The 24,537-nt window shown below is 44.1% G+C and overlaps 1 protein-coding gene and 1 non-coding gene across 5 annotated transcripts in view; one reads left to right on the forward strand and one right to left on the reverse strand.

Annotated features, from left to right (window-relative positions):
* The window catches only part of TRIO (trio Rho guanine nucleotide exchange factor), a 332,063-nt gene that overhangs the window by 117,934 nt on the left and 189,592 nt on the right, over positions 1-24,537 (forward strand). For all 4 annotated transcript variants that reach the window (XM_074356326.1, XM_074356339.1, XM_074356335.1 and 1 more), the window contains exons 3-7: positions 3,087-3,201; positions 11,052-11,244; positions 13,495-14,007; positions 16,079-16,201; positions 20,333-20,524. In XM_074356326.1, the coding sequence (XP_074212427.1) occupies positions 3,087-3,201; positions 11,052-11,244; positions 13,495-14,007; positions 16,079-16,201; positions 20,333-20,524 (1,136 nt within the window). The remainder of the gene's footprint in view (positions 1-3,086; positions 3,202-11,051; positions 11,245-13,494; positions 14,008-16,078; positions 16,202-20,332; positions 20,525-24,537) is intronic.
* Positions 14,537-14,609, reverse strand: TRNAA-CGC (transfer RNA alanine (anticodon CGC)). Its single transcript has one exon. It is a non-coding gene; the product is annotated as a tRNA-Ala (tRNA).

Here is a 24,537-nt window from a genome sequence, read left to right on the forward strand (position 1 = left end):
TGTGGGTTGACCTCAGACTCCATGAGTCTGTCTAGTCGATGAAGCTTTTACGAGCTGCAGCACTATTATTTGTGTTAGTTCAGGAGCAAGAACTGTGAAGCTTCTCTGCTTCATAACCCGCTCAGTATTTTCATTTGTGTACCTTCTGAGACATTGGCAATCAAGATAGATTTTGAGGAATGTACTGTAAACAGACATCGGTGGAGGTGATTTTTAAACTCCTTGGGGTTCAGAGACTATGTTCCTTTGAACTAATACTGCATTTCAGTGGTTCTAAGATTTTTTTTTTTTCAATCTCACTGGGAGGGGTCAGCAGATGGGTAATTGGCACCTGCCTGTCACTGACTGTGACACTGCAGATTGGAAGATGCACCCCCAGGAGGTTAGCAGGTGAAAATATTGTTAAATTACTTAATAGAGAATATGCAGGTTTCACTTCGTAAGTGATTTTTTGATGACGTTTTAAAAAGTATCCGAGTGAGTTTTTGAAACTCTATTCTGGAAAAAGGAAGAAAGTAAAATGGTTTTTCCCCCTCCATCTTAGAGTTCAAGCTGAGATTTAAACAAACTTTTAGGACACGAATGAGAGCCTGTTTGGTGGATGAAAATGCTGTCAGGTCTCGGGGGACCCTCTTCAGTGCCAGCACCATGGGGCATCTCCAGCTGACAGTGCAGCAGTCCACGGAGGCAGCCAGGCCTTCTGCGCACACGTGTAGTTTGTTCTCACTTCTGGAGTGAACAGAATGGCCATGTGCAGTGTGCACACCTGTTGACTCCCCAGCACTTTCGTGGGCAGATTTTGGATTCTCCTCTTCAAGGCCATGCTGGAGCCAGGCTGATCCCATCATGAGATACAGTGACCTCAGAGGGAGGACAGTTGCCATGGGTCACGGGAATTTAGCCTCCCTAATGAATCACACATTATGTTGTATTTAAGCAGTTCAGGGTGGTGGTCCAGAGAAATGTGAGGTTCCGTTCTCTTTACCAAAAGTGGGGTGAATGCTTTAATTTGCATGTCACTCTATTTTTAAAAGCTCAAGTTGCTGTAATAGGTGTTGATGTATAATATTTTTGATCAGGGAGATTGATTCTTTTTTGAAAAGAATGAAAGCTGTAGGGAAATAAAATCCTGTTATATAAAAACTGAACTTGTTACCTGCCTAATCTGGGAACAAGAAGTATTCCAAAAACCTGGAGCCATTGATATTTCCCTAAAAATACTGTCTGATACTTTATTTTATTATTTTGTTTTATTTTATTTCATTTTCTAATGGAGGTACCGGGGATTGAACCCAGGACCTTGTGATTGGTAAGTTGCGCTCCACCACTGAGCTCTACTCTCCCCTTGTCTGATATTTTAGATGATGACTCCATAACGACAGTCTGTCATTTCAGTATATATATTCTGTCATTTCATTCATCGTAACAGTACTGCTTCTCACTTTTAATAGTTCTTTTCATTAATAAAAAAAAAAATAAGACCCGGGAACCCATCATTTAGTTGTCCTTCTGATATTATTTAGAAAGAGCTGATGCTACTCGTTTGAAAAATCACGTTAAGTTCTTGCCAGGGCAAAGGTCCAGCAGTGACCTGCTGGCATAGTCTCTTTGTCTTTAGTATTTAAGCTCTTTGAACCTCAGTGTCTTTAATAGTAAAGCTGACGAGGGGAAGTCTCATAACAGGGTCATTGTTCCTGTAAGATCAGAGCGGGTGTGGAGCCCTCGGTGCTGTGCCTAGCCTGTGTCGGTCGCTGTGATGGATCGTTGTTCCCATTCAGTACCTGAGTTACTGGATTTATAAATAATTTTAACACTTTTCTGGACTGCATGACTTAACAGTACTTGTGAATCAGTTTCAGTCTTCAGACTCAGCACTAAGTCTCATTCCTCTTTGGAGGAAGTGTTAATCATCCTAGGAAATTGTCAAGACCCATACTGGTCAAATGTGTTTTTAAAATACCAACATCTTCTGAGTCTGTTTTTGACCTTTCTACAAGTAAAGAGTCTGGTTTTCTGTTGTTTGTTTGTTTGTTTGCCTGCTTTTTCATTTACCTCTGCTGACAAGGTAAATAGTTAAGATGAGAAAAGAATTAAGAGTTTCATATTGTGGCTTGAATTTTGAGATCCTATTGCCATACTTTTGAAAAGAGATGACCAGAGCCGTAAAACCAAATGCAGCATACACTTGAGAAAGTAGTTTTCTTTCTCTGTATTCTGTTCTGAAAACCCTGGGAGAAGTAATAAAATTAATGTAGCAATTTGACCAAAAATGTTCAGTGATGCCAACAGACTTAAGATTGTATACATGTTACTGAGAAATAGTTCTGCCTTTTTATCAAAGACCAGTCATGTGAGATTTGTACTTAGTGTGTAATTTTTGTAAAATTCTTAAGCTAATTAATTAGTTCTGCTTTAAAATTCTTGCTTGCCAATCTCTTTCTCTCTTTCTCTTATTTTTGGTTATGTGTGGCTTTGTGTGAGGGAGTAGGGTCAGAAAGCTTGGCTGTGGAGGTCAGATACTGCCCTGGAGAGAGGAAGATGAGGAAGATGCCCTGGATCCCAGATTGTATAGAGTAGACATCAGTGCAAAGTTTGAAAAACATACCTGTCTTTTCCCTTTCAAGAATTAAACTCAGTTTGGTTGGCAGCAAAGAGAGTGCTTAGAATGCAGGGGAGGGGAGGAGAGGGGACAGTGTGGAGGAGAGACAGGGAGGGGGAAAGAGAGAGAGAGAAGGTGTGGGAGGCGGTTGTTGAAGGTGAAGGAAGCATGGAGATGTGCAAACTTTTTTTCTCTCCAAATATAAAACTGAAGAAAAGAGGGAGCACATTGGAAGAGAGATGAGGCCTGCTGTGACATCGTCCATGTGGTACGCAAAGCTCAGACCTTCAGAGTCCTGGGGGTCATGTTGCCGCCCCGTCTCAGCTGAAAGCCGGGCTCTGGCCCCCTGCCTGGGGCCCCCGGACAAGCAGGCGGTGGGGGTGCAGCTTTGCGCACGTGGGTGGGTGACAACTTTGGCCCCCCCGCAGCGTGTCCAGTCCTGTCTCCTCTTGTTTGTGTCTGAGCCATTCCACATGCTTGTTTCCAGGTGGCAGAGATAAACGCGGAGGTCCCATCCTAACGTTCCCGGCCCGCAGCAACCATGACAGAATACGACAGGAGGACCTGCGGAGGCTCATTTCCTATCTCGCCTGTATCCCCAGGTGAGTCCCACGTGCGTGTTGCTCGTCACCGCTCCCACTGTTCAGAGAGGTGCGTGCTCCATTCTCTGGAGAACAACTCAACAGTAGCCTGAATTCCAAGTGGACAAAGTAGTGTAACATTAAAACCATGATCTTCCTCCTTATTTCCCTTTTGTGACCATCCTCGGTGCAGGGGTGAGAAGGTACGTGCTGTGAGTGAGGGGCTTTGTGTGGTGACGGTGGGGTTGGGGTGCCCAGTGGGCTGGGATGTTAGGATGTGGTGCCTGAGGTGGAAGTAAAGCAAGATTGGTGGAGGATTCTCATACCAAGACCCAGTCAAAGGGAAGGTCAGAAGTGGGGCTCAGTTCCTTGTGGTATATTTGTTTCTGTCTCCATGGTGAGCTATGGTTCTTTAAAAGTATTCTCTTGGTTTATAGCATGAACTGTGTGGGGCATTAAAAATCCTTGCCAGCTCATATGCCAAGACACCGAGTTTGAGAACCTTCATTCAATCGGAGACCCTACTCTCACCAACCAAGGAGACTTTTTAGTGTTGATGCTGGAGCACTGGGAATAGGCAAAACTTTATTTCCTGGACCGCCCCGAAGTGAGGAGCAGGTAATAGGAACTGGTCTGGTAATAGGAATTTAGAATCTTGGCTTCTGCTCTAGAAATGTATTTTGCAGGTTTGACTTAACGCAGCTAGCGGACTGCTGGTGGAGGAACCACCCCCCATTAATTATTAAGATTATTTTTTGGCGAATAGAATACTGCTCCACATAATCCAAGAATAGAGCCAGCCTGGAATAAGAGAGTGCTGTGTGCTGGGGGCTGGAGGGGTGCTCCCTGTGCGGAAAAGGTCATCCTCACTCTAGAAAGGCGTGCATGAGTGACGTGGGAGGGTGACAAGGGAGTTCCGTGGAGACTGAATGAGGATGTGTAGAAGGAAACTCGGTCATAATACAGGCCACAGAGTAACTGTGAGCAGCATGTTGTGCAAGAGATAATAGAAGGTGGTCAGCAGCAGCATAATGGATCCTAAAGGTTGAGGCAGATGTCACCGATCCCCCACAGCACGTGGTTGGTGGCACCCCTGACACCAACCAGGGAACAGTGTTGCCCTTTGGTGACCCCTCCCAGCCATGACGGATGAAAGTCAGCTTTGGCGCGGATGGTCTGACCTTCAGAGGAAGTGCTTGGTTTTTTCTGTTGGGTATCCTTTGTGGGAAGACTGTCACATTGTGTCATTGGTGGCAGAGCAATGGGCCTCTGCTTTAAATCTATGGAAAAGTTTCCCATTGCCTCTTACTCTGGTATTTTCTTGGACTTGAACTATGAAATCATAGAGGTGGAAAGAGTTTTAGAGGTTCCTTGCTACTCACTGTCATTTATAAGAGACAAGATAGCTGGTAGCCACAGCTTACTGAGTTCTTACCTATGTACCAGGTGCAGTGCTGATGATAGAAAAAGAAACAGGGGAATCCAAAGGATGATGTAAAAAGTAAATAAATCTCTGCCAATCAAAATGATGCTTGTCATATAGTTTAATGAAAAACAAGTCGAATTTCATCTGGGTAATCTTTTCAAAAACATTTGGTTGGAATTCTGTATGTAACTTTGGCAACTTGCTTTCTGGTTTGGAAATCCGTATTGATTGTAAATATAAAAAAATTATTTGCCCTTTCATTGATACTATTTAAAAAAATGGGCTCGGATGTATTTTGGATCATCTGGGTGGCCCACTTTAGAAACACACACACAACTTTGTCATGGGAAGTGTGGGTGTACTCAGAACTGTGAGGCTCCGGGGACCACACACCCACGTGCCGGTCATCCAGCTCCAGTGATGATCCCATTTTGCCAACCTGGTCTACTTTTCTCCAGAAATTATAGCAAATCCCAAACATCCCATCATGTCTCTCATAAATACTTCAGTGTGTAGAGTGACCCTCCAGCCGCTGAGCACAACACTTCATTTCATTGCCTGGATTGACTTTTGTATTTACAATTTACAATTTCAAGTGACAGGAAGTGCCATTTTCTCTTCCTTGGTTAATGAGCAAATAAGAGAGGGGGGATTAATATGTAAACAATGCATCTGCCACGTGATATTGGAGGAAGATTTCACAGTGGTCCAAATAGAAGTGGCAGCAAAAAGAGTCCTCCCGGGTCCACCCGGGTCCTGCAGGGACTGACAGAGCCTGGCCGCCTCCTGGGAGCGCAGAGGTGGGAGCAGTCTGGTTTTAGCCAAACAGTGGGATCAGTTAACAGCACCAGCAGATCAGTGGTGTGAACACGGAGGGACTTACTTTCTGAGTCTGATGATTTGTTGTTAGAGTTTCAGAGTGATGTGAACAGTCCTGGCAGGGAGGGTGGGCTGTGGGACCCCTTTCCCCGTCCCCTACTCCTGACGTTTTCTGTGACAAGAAGGTGGCTCTCGGGCTGTCCCTCAGCCAGGCAGCCGCAGGGCTGCACGTTCCTGGATGTAAAGTGTGCAAGCCGGGCAGGTGTTGGGGGGCAGAGTCAGACGGACCGACCTGGGTACTTCATTTTATGACTTTTCTGATCTTTGAACTGTGCTAGTAATGTGTACGTCTCGGCTCATTGTGTTAAGGAAGACGATTTATGCTCACGCCCAGCACAGCGTCTGACTCACAGCAGCTGCCACAAAAGTTGCGCGGTAATGTCCCTCGTTCCCGCTCACTCCTAGCTTTCCTTCAGCGGTTGTCCTATTGCCATGTGTCCTCGAGCCAGGTCGTCGTGTCTGTTTTCTTCTGTGTGGCCTCCTGATTGCCTTTTAACATGTGGCCCTCCAGGTTAGACTTTAGTGTGATGGGCGCAGTGGTGACCAGTATGAGTATTGTTATTTGGGCCACTTTCCTTTCCCCTCTCTCTTCCTTTGAAAGAAAACAATTTGAGTAATAGACTGATTTTCATACGATTCATGTGCAGGGAAACTTCCCACTAAATGTGTGTCCGAAAAGTCACAGCAGCACTTCTCGCTGGTCTAATTGGGATTCCTGCCCAGAGATGACAATCACGTTAGTCGTGGTACCTCTCTGGGTGTTTATTGCCCTTATTGCTCGAATGATACTAATTACCTCGTAGAACATTTTGCCTTCTTTAGAATGCTTTGTAGTAGCTAGATGGATGAACCACTGACTCTCCTTTGTCAGATGAAATACGTGAAACTTTGAATTGATTCATTCATGAACTTTCATATTAAAAGTTACTTTCTTCATTGAGGAACCGAGGAAAGGAGAGTTTATCTTTTTTAGGGACCTGTATTGAAAAAAGACCTTAGTTTTATATAATTAAAAAAAATTAACAGCTAAAACAGCTTCATTTTGAAGCTCTTGGATAGAACTGCTAACATACCCAGTTAGTATGTCACATTTGGCCAGTGAGCACCGTCTTGAAGGAGGTGGCAGGGCTTTGAGCTTCTGCTGGCAGCCATATGTTCATCAAAAAAGATGAACTGGATTTGGGAATGTTTGCAAATCACTGCTTTCTTAATGATGCCTAGCTTTTAACTGGATAAAGACAGGCGGGTTGAAAGGACGTGCACTCCCATCCCAGCTGGTGTGCTGTTTGTGTTACTTGGAGGTCACTGGGTGGTAAAAATTGGATCCTGGAGGCAGGTGAATAGTTAATCTTTCTGTAAACAGTGCAAGCTCCAGGCACTGTGTGCTTGTGTCTTTCCCCACCTTGTTCCTCCTGTTAAGCCTGGAGTTACCCAGGGTTCCTTTTAAGCCCCTGTCAAGTGGAGGGGCTTTGCAGTTTTATGTATACACTGTGTAGGGCTGTGTGAGGAGAAAGACAGGCCTGGAGAATCTACCTTGATAAAATGAAGACCTGTGCAGTCTCCCAAACAGCAACTGGTGCAGCCTGTTGCTGCGGTTTGACAGTCTCCTGTCTGGTGGGTAGCAGCCGAATGCGCAAGTCTGGAGCAGAATGTCTCGGCCGGCATAAAAACGAATGAAACCATGCCATTTGCAGCAACATGGGTGGACCTGGAGATCGTCATACTAAGAGAAGTAAGTCAGACAGAGGAAGACAAATACATGGTGTCACTTACATGTGGAATCTTTAAAAAAAAAAAAAAGACACAAATGAACTTATTTACACAACAGAAACAGACTCACAGACAGAAAACTGACTTATAATTACCAAAGGGGAAAGGAGGGGGGATAAATTAGGAATTTGGGATTGGCAGATAATAAACTACTATGTACAGAATTAGATGAACAATAAGGTCCTACTGTATAGCACAGGGAGCTATATTCAATAGCTTGTAATAAACTGTAATTAAAAAGAATATATACATACGTATAACTGAATCACTACGCTGTACACCAGAGACTCACCCAGCATTGTAAATCAACTATATTTCAACTAAAAAAAAAAAAGAGAGAGTGCCTTGGCTGAGCAGCAGACGTCCTCCTGGTCAGGCTGGTCTAGCCCCGAGGACCTCAGCAGCCCAGAAATTTCTACTGAGTGGACTCTTGTGGAATTGTAAACTCCACCAGAGCCTCAGGAAGTCCAGAATGCTTACTTTCAGTGAGTGAGGCGATTGTAGGAAATGTCTCTGGGAGTGCCCCAGCTGTGTCTAAGGATTTGTGAAGGAGGCCTGAGACATTCCCTGGGTCATGGCCCAGGCCCTCCTGGAGGCAAGAGAGGTGACAGCATGAGGAGTGTGGAGCCAGGTGTAACTCTTTGTGAGTTCACATTCACATAGGAGTGGTTAACAGAAGTGAAGCACATGGCAACTTTCCACGTTGGAGGGAGAAGCCAGGCTGTTGGATCGTCTTGTTTTTCCTTGGGACTTCAACACTGTGTTGTCAGGACTGCGAGCTGCCATCTACTCAGGTTCTGTCCTCACAGACTTTTTCGAAATATTTTTGTGACATGCCTCCTACACTGATGTAATTCTTATAGGAACTTGGAACGTCAGTTACTGTGATGATATATGTATGAATCAAGATAAGGAAAAGAATGGTGTGTGTGCAGTGTGGGATTGGAGAGGGCGGAGGAGCCAGCTCATGCAAGAGAGCGTGAAATTGGTTTTAATTTTGGCTTAAATTTAGGGGAGACTTGTTTTTTTTCCTGTCTATAAGGACTCAATTGAAATTTTTTTAATAAAAAATTTTGAAAGTGTAATTGATTTACAATGTTGTGTTAGTTTCAGATGTACAGCAAAGTGATTCAGTTTTATATATATATATATATATATATATGTTTTCAGACTATTTTCCATTGTAGGTTATTATACAATATTGAATGTAGCTCCATGTGCTATACAGTAAATCCTTGTTGTTTAGTAATGTGTATCTGTTGATCTCAGACTCCTACTAGATCTCTCCCCACCTTTTCCCATTTGTAACCATAAGTTAGTTTTCTGTGTCTATGAGTCTGTTTCTGATTTTGTATGTAGATTCATTTGTATTACTTTTTAGATTCCACATACAAGTTGATATCATATGACATTTGTCTTTCTCTGACTTACTTCACTTAGTATGATATTCTCTAGGTCCATCCATGTTGTGATACTTCTTTATTTTTACAGCTGAGTAATATTCCATTGTGTATATATACCACATCTTTTTAACCCAGTTGTTTGCTGATGGGCATTTGGGCTGTCTCCATGTCTGAGCTATTGTAAACAGTGCTGCTGTGAACATTGGGGAGCAGGTATCTTTTCAAATTAGAATTTTCATTTTCTCCAGATATATGCTTAGGAATGGGATTGCTGCATCATATGGTAGCTGTATTTTTAGTTTCTTTAAAGGAACCTCCATACTGTTCTTCATAATGACTACACACCAGTTTGCATTCCTACCAACAGTGTAAGAGGGTTGCCTCTCCACACCCTCTCCAGCATTGACTATTTGTGAACTTTCTGATGGTGGCCATTCTGACCGGTTCGAGGTGATAGCTCACTCGATGTGGTTTTGATTTGCTTTCCTCTAGTGATGAACAGTGTTGGGCGTCTTTTCACAGGCTTATTGGCACCTGTATGTCTTCTTGGGAGAGATGTCTGTTTAATTTTTTTAATTGGATTTTTTTTTATTGAGTTGTATGAGCTGTTTGTATATTTTGGATATTCGCCCCTTGTTGGTCTCATCATTTGCAAATATTTTCTCCCATTCCATAGGTTGGCTTTTTGTTTTGTTTATGATTTTCTTTGCTGTGCAAAAGCTTATAAGTTTAATTAGGTCCCACTTGTTTATTTTTGCTTTTGTTTCTTTTGTCTTGGGAGACTGAACTAAGAAAATACTACTACAATTTGTGTCGGAGGATGTTCTGCCTGTGTTCTCTTCTAGGAGTTTTTTGGCGTCATGTCTTACATTTAGGTCTTTAAACCATTTTGAGTTTATTTTTGTGTATGGTGTGAGGGAAGACTGTGGATTTTTCACCCATGTTTATGGGCACTTTTACTCTCGGTTTTTCTTTATTGCAGAAGTGCTTTATGGTGTAAATGGTGTAAGGAAGTGATCTAGCTTCATTTATTTACATGCTGCTGTCCAGTTTTCCCAACACCATTTACTGAAGAGACTGTCTTTATTCCATTGTATATTCTTGCCTCCTTTGTCGAAGATTAGTTGACCAAAAGTTTGTGGGTTCAGGACAGGAATAGACTCACAGACAGAGAATACAGACTTGTGGTTGCCAGGGGGGTGGAGGGTGGGAAGGGATAGACTGGGATTTCAAAATTGTAGAATAGATAAACAAGATTACACTGTATAGCACAGGGAAATATACATAAAATGTTATGATAACTCACAGAGAAAAAAATGTGACAATGAGTGTGTATATGTCCATGAATGAGAAATTGTGCTGAACACTGGAATTTGACAAAACATTGTAAAATGATTATAAATCAATAAAAAATGTTAAAAAATACTGAGAAAAAAAAAGAAGTACTTTATATATATTTCCTGTGGACTTGGAGGTTGAGATTTTATAAAGTTAATTATTTTTATTTCTTCATCAAGGACATTCTTAAGAGAAACTGGCTCTTTCGTTTGTTTCGACAGCTAGAATGTGGAGAGGAAGAATACAGTGACCCCTAGCACTGCTTTGACCTGTGCTAAGGGCCAGCAGTGTTCACCATGGCCTCTGCACCCTCAGTGCAACTGGCTGAAAAAGGCAAATAAGTCTCAGTGTTACTGTGAAGATAGACTTACCCCCAGACCCCGCCGGAAGCGTGCCAAGGCGCTCTGTGGGCTGGTGCACCACATTGGAGAGTCCCTGAGATAGCTCAGGACCCAGACTGTTAGTCTAAGGGAATAAAATGGGACATTCAGAAGCTCCCACTCTCGCCAGCAGGCTGGTGGGGGTGGATTCAGCTTGTGATTCTGAAGTCCCAGTGACTGCCCCTCTCCTTTCCCTGGGCTCTGTGGGGGCCGTTAGGGTCTCTCCCCATTTAGTGCTTGCCAAAGACCTTTGCCCTAATAGTTATTAGACAGTGTGTATGATCAGTTAATGCATAAAAGACCAGAGAAATGAACAAGGATGGTCATTGCTTTTCTCTAAAGAGAAGACAAAGATGCAAAATCGTAGCCACAGAAAAAAGTTAAAGGTTTTTGAGGTTGAACCTTGTGCATGTATAGTCAGTCTATCCTGTCAAGGTACTGGGGAGAGTGAGAAAGTTCTATTTTACGATAAGACCTGAGCTCTTCCTGTAATGATTTTTGTGTCCTCCAGCTCCTTCTGCACGAGTGCCCATCAGCCAGGCGGTGGGTGGAGGGAGGGAGGTCCCCAGGGACAGCAGGATGATGGAAGCAGAGTCAGCCTCGCCCAGCAGGACTCCAACCATAAATAATGGCAAGAGATTGCATGGTTCAAACCTGTTTTTCCTTTTTCTCTAGTGAAGAAGTGTGCAAGCGAGGATTCACGGTGATTGTGGACATGCGTGGGTCCAAGTGGGACTCCATCAAGCCTCTGCTGAAGATTTTACAAGAGTCCTTCCCCTGCTGCATTCACGTTGCACTGATAATCAAGCCAGACAACTTTTGGCAGAAACAGAGGACTAATTTTGGCAGTTCTAAATTTGAATTTGAGGTAACTTTCTTGGGTAGCCAGACCAACTAAACCAATAGATGTGCCTTATTAAAAGTTGACTTTTTTCTCATCATTTTGGGCTGGTAATAGATTTTTAAAAACCACATATTCAACAGGAACTGCACATCTTCTGTACATATGACATGTCAAATTAGTTGTGTGAAATTGTTGAGTTGGCTTTGCTGACCACCTTCTCCCGGTGGGTGTTTTGCCCACGGTGGGTTTTGGTTCCAGCTTTGTCTCTGGGAGGTGGGGCTGCTGAGGTATAAGGCACGCGTCTTAGGGAGAGAAGTCTGTTGCCTTTCACTTCACGTGATAAAATAGCGCATGTGGCTTTACGTGGCTTCAGAGTCATCGTGGTTACCTCAGCCTTGGAAATAAGGGGATATTAGGGAGAAATGCCCCACTTCAGACTTCTTGAGGAAGATGTGTGGAAGAGAGTGACTTTTCATCCTGTCCTTGATACTGGAGAGGATGACCTGCCATGCGTTTCACAGCTCAGATCTCTCATTCATGAAAAGGGAGAGATTCCTGTAAAACCTCTGCAGAGTCCTGGATTCAGTTGACACACAGGTTGCTGTATTTCAGACAGTGTATAAAACGACCCTCAGCCCACTGACTTCCTCTCCTTTCTGCTGGAACCTCCCGTCCTCCTGCTCCCAGGGTTCTGACAAGGCTTGATGCAGTTAGTTTCAGGAGCTGGTTAAGGGAAGAAAGTCCTCTGGCCAGCTGGAAACTTGATTCATGCCATATTCTGTAATAACATTTACATATTTTCTAATAATGACTTACAATAATTTTTAGTTGAATAGATTGCTTCTTCTAGTCACTTTGCCCAAATACTAGGTTTCAGTGAATGTAGTCATGTATTTGAAGGTAAAGAATAGTAATAGTATTAAACATACCACACAGTATTAAAATTTCTTAAACTTTATGTTACATGTTACACTTTTCAAAGTCTTTTCACAAGTATATTACTTGCATTTTGAAGTCTTGTTCCGTGGTACTGATTTTCAACCTGAAATCTGAATTTAGTTTGAATTTGAATTTGAAACAACACTTGAGGTTTAGGTGAAAGGTGAAACCAGTAAGTCTTAACTGTATACACAATAAGAAGTGATGTTGAAGGACAGTTTATTGGGGGTTAGTTATTTTCTTGCTGCAGAATATGAAGTGTGTTGGTTTAATTACACTTTTAATTACATATTGTAAACAGGAATAATGGTTCGATGATACAATGTATGCGTTTTTGCTAGTTTTTTGCTAGTCTGATTGTGCTCTCTCCCTCCGAGCCTTAAAGTCACCTGCACTGGGGTTTCTGTTGAACTTGTCTCTACATCATTACCAGCTTCTCTCTGAGGTGGTTGCCTCACTGGACATTATGAAAATGTGGGCACATGAGGCAGGAATGAACCTGCAGTCACATTTTAGGCAGAAGTGCTGGACCAGGAACAGCCCCTCTTTCTAGCTCTGCTGCCTTTTGCCATTTCTAATGCCAGACAGCACAGAGATGCAGTTCTGGGTTTCGATAAGGCCGGAGGTGACAGAACTGGGGCCAGACCAGCCTTCCTGCGGTTTTTCTTTTGGTTCTAGGCCACACATCTTTCCCCTTTACCTCTGTCTTCATATTTAACACCACCCCCTTCTGTTTCCCTTGAGTCCTAAGAATAATACTAGCCCTACATCACCTTCTGGTAGGATGAGATTAAGATTTCTTGCTTAGGCTGTCACTGCAGAACTTTGTCGCTGTCAGGTTGGGATGCAGTGCAGACGCTGCAGGGCACGCGTGCTGCTCAGAATCGCTGTGGGTTACTGCAGTGGATGCAACCTCCCCCTCTCCAACTTTGTGAAAAGAGCTTCTGCCAGCTTTCTTGCTAACCCTAGTGTATTTTCTAAATTTTTAAAAAGCCATTCATATTCTAATGTGCCTACAATAGTGGGTTAATTTCTGCATTCTTGGAAAGAAAACTAAGTTCTTTGGCTCTCATTAAATGCACACGGGTCTATAATCTCAGTTATTGCAACCAGCGTACACGTGTTGCTCTAAGGGAGTTATCCTTCCCTGACTGCACTAATGCTTCTTTGACTTACATTTGTTTCTATGGGGCCAGAGCAAGGTATGTTATGTCTTTTATAAATGGATTTTAAGTTTTAAGTTTGAAGATCTGTGCTTAAGCATTGCAAACTGCATTATGATAAGATTGTTTAAAATTGGTTCATCTTCTCATATGTGATTTTTTTTCCCTTAAGACAAATATGGTCTCTTTAGAAGGCCTTACCAAAGTAGTTGATCCTTCTCAACTCACTCCCGAGTTTGATGGCTGCCTGGAATACAACCATGAAGAATGGATTGAAATCAGAGTTGCTTTTGAAGACTACATTAGCAGTGCAACCCACATGCTCTCTCGACTGGAGGAACTTCAGGACATCCTCGCTAAGAAGGAGCTGCCTCAGGATTTAGAGGGGGCTCGAAATATGATCGAGGAACATTCCCAGCTGAAGAAGAAGGTGATCAAGGCCCCCATCGAGGACTTGGATTTAGAGGGACAGAAGCTGCTGCAGAGGATTCAGAGCAGTGACAGCTTTCCCAAAAAGAACTCGGGGTCGGGCAATGCAGACCTGCAGAGCCTCTTGCCCAAGGTGTCCGCCATGCTGGACAGGCTGCACTCGACGCGCCAGCACCTGCATCAGATGTGGCATGTGAGGAAGCTGAAGCTTGACCAGTGCTTTCAGCTCAGGCTGTTCGAACAGGATGCTGAGAAGGTAAAACATGGGGGAGGGCTGCCAAGAGGAGACAGGGGAGGGGGTCTTCCTGGAGCACAGGGTCCCAGCACCAAGGCTGGTTGGGTCCGGAGAAAGGGCAGAGAAACAGGACTGGGGGAGGGCGAGCTTCTCCCCCGGCACTGGCTAGAGACCAGCAGTGTCGGCTCAGAGATCTCCCCTCTGTCTGCTTTCCGGTTTTATTCACTGTGCAGTGCAGTGATCTTCTGGAAACTTCGAGTTATTAATTACTGATAGTTTCGTTGAGAATGCCTGTGAGATAGATGAGAATGATACCTTTAGTTAAAAGAGTGAAAATTCTGTAAGAGATAGTATTGAAAGTGACGATCATGTATGTTAGTATTTTTCTGACAACTGCTCTTTAACTCATTAAAACTGGTGAGAAAACACTGTTTAGATCTTTTATTGAGTACGTTTTTATCTATTTATTTGTTTGTTTATTTTATTTTTAGGTTTTTTTTTTTTTTTTGGTGGGAGGAGGAAATTATGTTTATTTATTTATACTTTTTAAGGGAGGTATTGGGGATTGAACCCAGGGCCTCATGCATGCGAGGCACACGCTCTACCACTGAGCTATACCCTCCCCTCTTGAGTCTATTTTTAAAACAAAAGCTGAATAATGCATTAAAAAGAATAGCTTTTGGAAAATACAGGCAGTGATTACTCATGGTTTCATGTTTGTGCTCCAGACAAACCAGCTGGGCAGAGTGAATCTTGCCAGTTACTGGCTGCGTCTCAGCAGGTGTGGGAGCAGGCGCTTGCTAGAGGAGGGTGTTGCAAGCCATGCACCTGGGTGAATTCATCCCTCTTAACTTGAGCTCACTGAATTTTTTTCATGGACAGGAAAATATTTTGTAGAATAAAGTTAAAAAAAACTACATTAAAAATCTTTGATACAGAAGGACCTTTTGAAAGGTGACAGTTCAGTACTGTTATTTGGTAAGCTTTTAACCTCTCTGCCAGTGTATTTATGTTCAAAGTGCAGGTGATCCTTGAACCACGTGGGTTGGGGCGCTGACACGCGCATGTACTGGTAGGAAATCCCGGTACTGCTTGCTGTCTCTGCCTCAGAAACCAAGGAGCTGATAAATGGCTCACCCAAGGGCAGGAAGCTGAGCTAGAGAGTCAGGACTCCAACCCTAGTTCTTCTGATTTCTGTATGTTGTGATCTCTAGTTGAACACAACTTTTCCTCACACTTAGTTAATTTAAAGATGTGTAAAATGAAAATGTGGGTAATAAATTTATTGAAAAACATCTGCATATGAGTGGACCCATGCGGTTCAAACCAGTGTTGTTCAAGGTTCAAGTGTAGTGGCTTGTCAGAGACACTGGGAAGTCTTCCTTTCAGCTGCCAGACAAGCAGGTGACTGTCTCTGGGATTCTGGTTCACATCACGGTAACAGTGCTAATTGGTAGTCATTTCTTTTTCCTTAAATATCTTCCTGGAACGGTGTAATTAGCATCCTTTTCCAGGGAGCACCTGTATTGACTCTTAAGAGAGATGTCATTGTTAAATTTTTACCCAATTCTTTTTACTTTTACGATAAATTTTATTATTTGCATGTGCACTTTTTTTTTTTAATACTTCTTGCACTAAAGAGTGTAATCTTTTAGTGATTAGAATTGTTGGCAATAATCTTTGGGCAAAGCGGAAGCCATCCAATGAGACCTGTAAGTCCCTTATTTCACCTAACGGGTCTTTAATTGAAGAGCAGTGTGGCCAGTTCGGTAGTTCAGTATAGCAGAGAGGCCAGGTTGAGAGTCAGAAGATTAGAGTTTTAATTAGCCTGCAGGGTTTGAATACCTCTCTTCACATACCTGCTCCTTAGTTCCTCATCTGTCAAAGGAGCACATTAGATGAGATTTTCTTGTGGATCCTGTAAGTTCAGAACTGCTGACTTCCTAGAAGTCAAGAACCTTCTGGGCCCCAACACCTGAGAGGTTGTCAGAGGAAGGACGCGGCCCTTTCCTGGCCTGGTCCTGTTCCCAGGTCTGTGTCAGTCACTTCTCCTTCTGGAGTGATTCCAGGTTGTCTGTTTTCATTCCGGTAGATGTTTGACTGGATCACACACAACAAGGGCCTGTTTCTGAACAGCTACACTGAGATTGGGACCAGCCATCCTCACGCGATGGAGCTTCAGACGCAGCACAACCACTTCGCCATGAACTGCATGGTAAGATGCTGTCAGGGCAGAGGTGTCCCGTCTGGGAAGGTGCCTCAATAAGCAGGAGATATTTCGTATGAGATCACTTACATGTGGAATCTAAAAAAAAAGACAAACGAACTTATTTGTGAAACAGAAACAGACTCACAGACATAGAAAACAAACTTATGGTTGCCAGGAGGGGAAGGCGTGGGAAGGGATAAATTAGGGGTTCGAGATTTGCAGCTACTAACTAACATATATTAACTAGATAAACAACAAGTTCATACTGTATAGCACAGGAAACTATATTTAATATCTTGTACTAACTTATGGTGAAAAAGAATATGACAATGAATGTATGTTTATTCATGTATGACTGAAGCATTGTGCTGTACACCAGAGATTGACACAACATTGTAAACTGACTATACTTCAATAAAAAAAAATATAAATATATATATATATATATATATATATATATATATATATATATATATAAAATAAACAGGAGGTGCTTGTACAAGTCGTGCCTAACGCACTGTTAGGAGACCATGCAGGGCCTTCACAGTTACTGATTGATGGTAGCAGCTGACCTCCAAGCGTGGGAAGTTCTCTGTGTTAGCACTGTTTAAGGAGCTTGTTGTAAGTTTTAAATAAACAAAAACGAGAACCAGCAAACAAACAAACCAGTGAAACTTGAACCAATTCCTCGGCCAGTTCAGCTTGCGTGGTTTTGATGCTGGCATCTGCATTGTACCTCTTTGAAGCCTGCTGGGGCTCCAGAAAAGCTTTTCGGAGGCCATGTGAGTCTTCTGATCCCGTCCACTGTCAGTTTGCTGGCTGCCCATCTCCATGAAGAAATCGGGTGGCCTGCTGCTCCCCTCAGGGGCCTCCTGTCCTCCTGAAACGTGAGAGTGCCTCCCAAGTTGAACTGAAGGACGGGGGTCTGGACGTCAGCCTTGCCTGGGATCCTTTGGCCCTCTTTGATGCCCTTGGCCTGTTGTGATTCGGTGGGGCTGGTGTTGTGAGACTGCAGGGCAAAACAAACCAAAAACCAACCAAACAGACAAAAACCCCCAAAACCAGCAAAGACTTTTCAGTAGCACTCTTACTACATTTTGGAGGTACTGTAACTAAAATAAAACTACACGTTGTTCTATAGCATATATGGTTACTTCTGTAGACAGCTAAGCTTCTAGGAGTTTTCACTTTAGAGACCAAGTTTTGGTGTGGACTTGGAGCCAGATGTACGGGAGTTAGCCGCTCTCAGCCTCGTGACGCTTGTGAGGCAGCGTGATGGGGTCTTTGTTTAAATTCGTTCAGTAAGACGCCATTCAATTCAAGTTTAGTCCACAAGGTGTGCCACTTCAGGTAGTTTCAAAGGCAAGATTAGCAATTCAATTTTGTAACAGACATTATCTCAACAGTTTGGTATCTTTTCTCGAGTTTGAGATAAGAGAATTTTGGGTTGAAATGATTGAACGCAGGCACAGATGAGGATCTGGGGGAAGCATCTTAGAAGGATTTCTTCCTAAAAAATTCCTACCAGTGTTTCACAATATTTTGAAACGTCAGCTCATGGCGAAAGGCACATTCAGTCCAGTATATCCCATACTTTAAAAACTAGAAATATTAAAATAGGTTTTGAAAAAATGAGAAATGAACAGAAAGTCCTCCACCCTCCAGCATTATTAGTGACACATTTTGGAATTAGCAGAAGAGGCAGCTTGTGGGGAAGACAGGAGCATGGGTTGTGAACTTAGAGGTTTTTAATTCTGACTCTGCTGTTTGCCGTGTGACCTGGGCAGTCTACTTAATCTCTGAGCCTCGGTTTCCTCATCTCTTAAGTGGGAAAAATCTCTACCTTATACAGTGTTATGTTATGTTATTTACTTTTATGTTATCCACTATGCAGAGTGCTGAATCCACAGTAAGTACTTGATAATGGGAGTTACCATCAGTGATGTTATCAAATCTAATTAAAAATACTGTTCATATTTTTAGTGTATTATAGTAAGTATGAAACTTAAAAGTATGGGTGATATCTTTTTTTTTTTTTTTAGGTTTAAGTACATTTCCTCATTGTCTACAATACACTTCTATTAATCCTCCAAGTAAAAGTATTAGTTAAAAAATGATGTGATAGCCGTGGGCCCTGGGCGGATGACAGCAGTTGGGAGAGCTTTCCAGACCTACCAGCCCCTGGTTCTCAGCACCTCCTGTTTTGCAGAACTGGGGCCTGTTAACGTTCAGTCCTTTCTTGTGTTATCTATAGTGTTTCAAACATTTTTTTTTTTGACAAAGAAAATGAAAATTCTAGACGTCAGTGTGCAGAGCTGACAGTCTTTAAAGGAAGCGTATTAAGGGGTAGTAACAATTGTGCTCCTTCTCCCGTCACAGGTATTTTTGAAGGCGATGATGATAGATCTAGGTGTGGGTACCTATAACGTGGGGGGTGATATGTCGCCATGTTTGTATGCACGTTTGTTTCGGGCATGGGCCACCACACTTCTGTGTCCTGCTGTGCCTGACAGAGGTCTGGGTGAGGCACAGTTCATAGACCAGCATGTCCCATGTGGATATAGAAGCACTGCAGGACCTTGTAACAGCATCTGGGTGGGAAGGAGTCCCCTCCGTGGGTCCCCCGATAGTGCTGTCCAAGTGGGCAGCTCTTCTCCGGATCCAGAGAGCATCTGCCTCTGCTCTTCCAAACACACCTTGTGGGTTGATTTTCCCCTTTAAGGATACGGAGAATGCCAAGTTCAGTGAGTCTGGTCACCTGTCTCTAGAGAGAACGCATGTCTGAAGGGGAGGATTGCTCTTGACTTAAAGGACACTACCTAGCGCATTAATGCCACACAAGACAGCGAGGCCAGCTTCCCACGGATCGTGGCCTTAACTGACGGTCACCGCCTCACCAAGTGCCCTCTCTCCCTGCCTCGGTAGACACCCGGGCATTTGTCAGCTGATTTGAGCCTGCTGCCCAGAAAGGCACCTCAGAGGCTGGCGTCTGTGGCTCTCTAATCCCTGATAAAGCGACTCCACCTGGTTTAGAAATGGAGAAAAAGAATGAGTAAATGAAGCTACAGAGAAAGAAGGGACAAGGACATTCTTTAGGACGCTGACTCGGGTGGGCTGCAGACTAGGTGACAGTCACAAGGCTCTTGCAGGGGTCCAGGTGCGAGGCAGTGGGAGACTTGCCCAGTGGACTGCGGTGGGAAGGGAGAAGGGGGAGGGGAAATGGAGAGGAGTTTGGGCAGGTTGGGTAATTAGATCTGACTTAGGGGCAAGACTGGAAGGAGCTAAAGATAAGTCTGAGATTTGGGGAGACCCATTGCGAGGTGCATTGTTGCAATGCCTCACAGAAATAATAGCTGATGAATGCATGAAGAGCACCATCCTGGGATTTGTTGAAAGTGTGCGTTCCCCACCCCATCCCTTGTGTTATGTGACCTTAAAGAAGAATGCAGGCGCGAAGGGAAATACCATAGTGAGAACTTTCGCAAGAAAAGTGCTCTTTTTTTTTTTTTTTAAAGCCTTGCACCTTTATGTTTGCAGTACACTAGTGGACTTGAAGATAGAGATTTCAGCAGAGGAGAAGAGCTTGATTGAAAGTTTGAACACAGCATTGTTCTGTTCCTACCCCAATTCATATCCCTTGGTGAAAGTGAATCTATTTATAGAAGATTTTCTGTTGGCACCAGGAAGATGACTTGGGTTTATGCAGAAAGGAGAGCTTGTTTTCACACAAAATAGCCTTTGGTTGCTAAGTACAGAGTTTGTAGTTTCTGGGTTCTAGTTACAAACTGCAGTGACGGGTTCCCGTGGTTCTGGGTGACCACCTGCCATCTGGACTCTTTTCAGGATTTGAGACCAGAAAGTGAGTCTTGGTGCATTTGTGTGCACCCACTTCTGTGTGTGATTGCTTTGTGCCTAACAACGTCGCTCTCAGCTAGTTGATTTGTAAGTTTGCAGTTTTGAAAATAGAAACTGAAGGCAGAACTTCAGAGTGTATGGAAGTCCAGATAGCAGACACATGTCCTGTTCTCCACCAGATGATTCTGCTGCTAAAATGGGAGTGTTAAGTCCATATTCCTTGGGAAGATGCCCCTTGCGTGCCTTCCCCGGACGAGCCCTCTTTCTCTGCCCCTTTCACAGAACGTGTACGTCAACATAAACCGCATCATGTCGGTGGCCAACCGCTTGGTGGAGTCGGGCCACTACGCCTCCCAGCAGATCAAGCAGATCGCAAATCAGCTGGAGCAGGAGTGGAAGGCTTTTGCCGCTGCCCTGGACGAGCGCAGCACCCTGCTGGACATGTCCTCCGTCTTCCACCAGAAGGCCGAGAAGGTCAGTGCTCAGCACCCCTGCCCCAGACCCCTCCTCCCCAAGCACCCTCCATCCACGCCCCTGATCCTCCAGGGCCCTCGGAGCTCTGAGTCAGCCAGCTGTGCTTCAGCCCCAGCTCCCTCACCCCTGCTGTGCAACCTTATTCACATTCTTCTTTCATCCCTCTGTGCCTCTCTTGTGTCATTTGTAAAGTGGAAATAAAATTATCTACTCGAGGGGCAGTTTTATGGTATAAATGAGTTACTTCGCATTAGGTGCCCTGCATGGTGGCTGGTACACAGTGAGCACTGATAATCCGTACCTGGTGCTGTTCTGTCCGCTTTCTCCCTCCTCCCGATCTGCTTCTTCCTTGGGGTCGTCACTCGAGAGTCCCAGTTAGGACACTTGGGCAGCAAGTAACAGAATGCCTAGAGGTCAGGCTTAAACCTCAGGGGTTTTCTTTTCTCACACAACAGGAAGTTGCAAAGCACAGGGAGTTGTAGCCTCGTGGTGACGTCAGGGCTGGGTCTGCTCTTGGCCTGGCAGTCCTGGTTGTGCGCCGCCGCTCCCAGCACCAGCCCCTCAACCGCTGTGTCCAATGCATGCAGGGGTGATGGTGTCTGTTCCTGTCACTTTCATCGGGGTAGAAGGTCCCTGCAGCCCAGCATGCTTCCCCTCAGTTCCCTGGGCCAGGAGGGGGGTGCACGCCTGCACCCTGGCTGCAGGAGAGGGTGGAAGAGGACGGGTTTAGCTTTCCAGCCTCCCCTGCAGAGGCAGACTCTGCCAGCAAGGGCCGGGGTAGAAGAGTGGTTTTTGGGTAGACAGACAGTTTACAGTGTCTTTCATGATTATGAAGTTCGTTGCATGGATTTGGGCTTCACATGGGTTTCATCCGCTGGTGTGCTGGACATGTTACCATATTTCAGAGGTAGTGTGTGATGTGTGCCCCCGGCAGTCCCCACACTCCCACAGATAAGCAACTTGCTGAAATGAACACGCTTGGAAAACAGCAGAAGGAAAGTGAATTGTTTGTGACCCAGACGCTAGTGGTAGAAGGTGCGCTGGACAGTGAAACACCTTTTCGAGACGTGAAGAAAGATAGAGCACAGGAACTTTCAGCAACTAGAAAGACAGGAGGAAGAGACACATGATTGCCTTCACTAGAAGGAAAGATGCTAATATGGCTTCCTCAGGGATAATTTATTGGGGGAAAAAAACCCTGTTCATAGGGGTTTGCAATGATGCTTCTCAGAAGGGAATAGTAACCCTTTAGTCTAGAAATAGTCTCCACTGGGGAGTGAAGACACAGGAGGGTCGAGGCCCCAGCTTGCCTGGGATCTTGGCAAGGCTGCTGGAATGTTGCACAAGACACTAATTAGTAGTGATCTCAGCTCTAGAAACCTTTACAGTGTGAAGCAAGAGCGGAAACGGAGTGGGATGGAGAGAGGGGAGATCTTAATAGCCTCATGTGAAGGCTGCGAGTGGGAACTCCCGGGTTTCAGTGGTAAGATTTTTCTATTTACTAACCTTGTGCCTGTAACTAGTTTTGTAATAAAAGAGAAACAAAAGCCCCCACACAAAACAGTCTGTTTTAAAGTGGCAGGATCCCCCTTCAGCATAAAACAGCACTGTCGACATTCACCTCTGGTCCCTGTCATTGTCAAGGTCATGATGTATTCACTGGACATTGTTGTGAGTGGGAGATGAGCTGTGTGGTCCTTGCTCATCTGCCATCTGGATTGTAACATAGTAGGGGGTACCGCAACCCCCTGGGCGTGGGCATGGACGTGTGTACGTTGGGAACGGGCCCTCAGAAGGGTCCCTTAGGATGATGTAAATAAATTTGAAGTAGGACAAGCTGCTTGGAGGAATGGCAAGTCATCTGAAGCATAATAACACATAGAGAAAGTCTCTTTCATAGACATGGCAGGCTTCAGAATTGCAAATAAACCCAGAAGATTACTTGCTGCTCTGACCTGCCTGAAAATGATATAGAAATCTGGGTGCCATGAGGCACCCCCCCACCAGTGTTTTATTATCAAAAATTTAAAACACACACCAAAGTCAAAAGAGCCTGGGTGTTTTTATTTGGATAAGATTGAATGGCTGTAAGTTACGGGTTTGAAGGAAATGAAGCTAGATGAATGCATGCTGAACGTGGCGTCCCGCGTGAGCTCTGGCCGAGCTTGTGGTCTCCATGCGTATCAGTGGCCAGAGAAGAAGCCAGGTATGTGTGACCTCAGAGACAGGGTGGGCTAGTGAGAAAGGCTGGCATCTCTGACGGACGCTGATGGGACAGACAGTGCGGCCTGCACCAGGCAACTGAAATGTGCAGGTGGGACCTCTGGGCAGCTCCTGGAAGTATTTACCCTCAGGTTCAAGTGTAGTGTGTATCTTCCCCTTGACTGAAATTCGGATCCATGGAAGGAGATCACACCTGCTGAGTAGTTTTCCTCTTCCCAAGAGAGGGATCCAGGAAGAGGTCAGCTTTGTCTCCTCTGTTTAAATACTTTGCCTTCTAGTTACGCTGAAGCTGTTTTCATAAACTCAGTTGGGAAAGGCCCAGAACTTGGACCTCATCAGTTAGGTTTCCATCATAGCCACCCTTTGAACTTCATCCAGAGTGCCATGAAGAATTTAAATCTGATTAGGGGACGTAGGGGTCAGCTGTGGGACTGTGTGGTTAATGGTCTTACTAAAGGAAGCAGCCGTCCTGGAAGGGTGACAGCTCTCCGCTTTGTAGGTGAGCGTGCTGAGCGCCCGCCCGCCCCCCTGGCTCTGCGGGTGTTCTCGTGTTGGTGTCTGCATGTGGTTTTATAAATACACACCTTAAGGTTAAAACTGGATGAGGATGACACATCCAGCGACGTCTTGGCCATCCCTTTACTCTCACACTGTCATCGCCGGTGAGGTGTGTGCTGGGTCAGAGCATCAGTCTGCTGATCTGGGAGCACGGCCACAGAGCTGGTGGTTTTACCCGGAGGTGGTGTTTAGGGGTCCAGCCTCCTCTTTTTTTTTTTTTTTTTTTTTTTTTGGTCATGTGTTATATCTCTTTATATTAAGAAGCTTCCATTGCAAATGTTATTCGAATTACCTTTTTATAAATCCAAGAATTAAAGTGACTTGATTTTACCACACCTTAAAATCTCCAATTTTTACTATTTAAAAAAAAAATTATTAGAGCTGCGCTGTCCAGTATAGTAGCCGGTCACCATGTGTGGCTATTGAAGGTACTTTAAAGTTCAATAAAATTTGTTAATAAAATAATTTAAAAATTGAATTCAATTAAACTGCACTTCCTTAGTCACAGTACCCACATTTCAGATAGTCGGTAGCAGCATGTGGCTGGTGGCCGTAGTCCTGGGCAGGACAGCTGCGCGTTTCATAACTGCAGAAGGTTCTGTTAGCGCTGGTACAGGTTTACCTTCAGCGTGAACCATAGATCTGATCACCTCATTCTATCCATGGCTTTAAGGGTCTGTAATCTGATAATAGCCAAAAACAAGACAGCAGGCAGGATTTGTGTTCTTTACAAGTGACAGAGCTCCGTAATACACAGTCTCGTCTCATCCTTAAACCACCCAGTGAAGTAGATGGGGCTGGTGCTGTTACCGACATTGTGTTCTCTTTGGGAGGCGATTCGCCCCAGCTGGGACTTTCATTGAGGTCTAGGAAAGTCTTTTGTTCCTGACATAATTGTACACTATTTCACAAACAGAGCATTTATATGAATTTTCTTCTAAAATTTCACTTTCCATACAAAATACTGGAAGTTAACATTTACTGTAAATGCATAATAGTATCATCTGGATAATTTTATCCTAAGTCTGGGTTAAAATTTAGAGGAAAATAGCACGAATACTGCTGCAGTATTCCCTTTTGCACTTCTAAGGCAAAGACTACACTTGTAATTGTTCCTGTTGTAATGTCGTTTCACATTATTACAAGTAAAGGTCTAATTCTTGGCTTATAGTAGAACAAAAACAAGATTCTCATAAAACAGGAAGGAATTGGAATACACATATGCACGTATG

Source organism: Camelus bactrianus, chromosome 3 (genome assembly GCF_048773025.1).
Source record: "Camelus bactrianus isolate YW-2024 breed Bactrian camel chromosome 3, ASM4877302v1, whole genome shotgun sequence".
Classification (NCBI taxonomy): Eukaryota; Metazoa; Chordata; class Mammalia; order Artiodactyla; family Camelidae; genus Camelus; species Camelus bactrianus.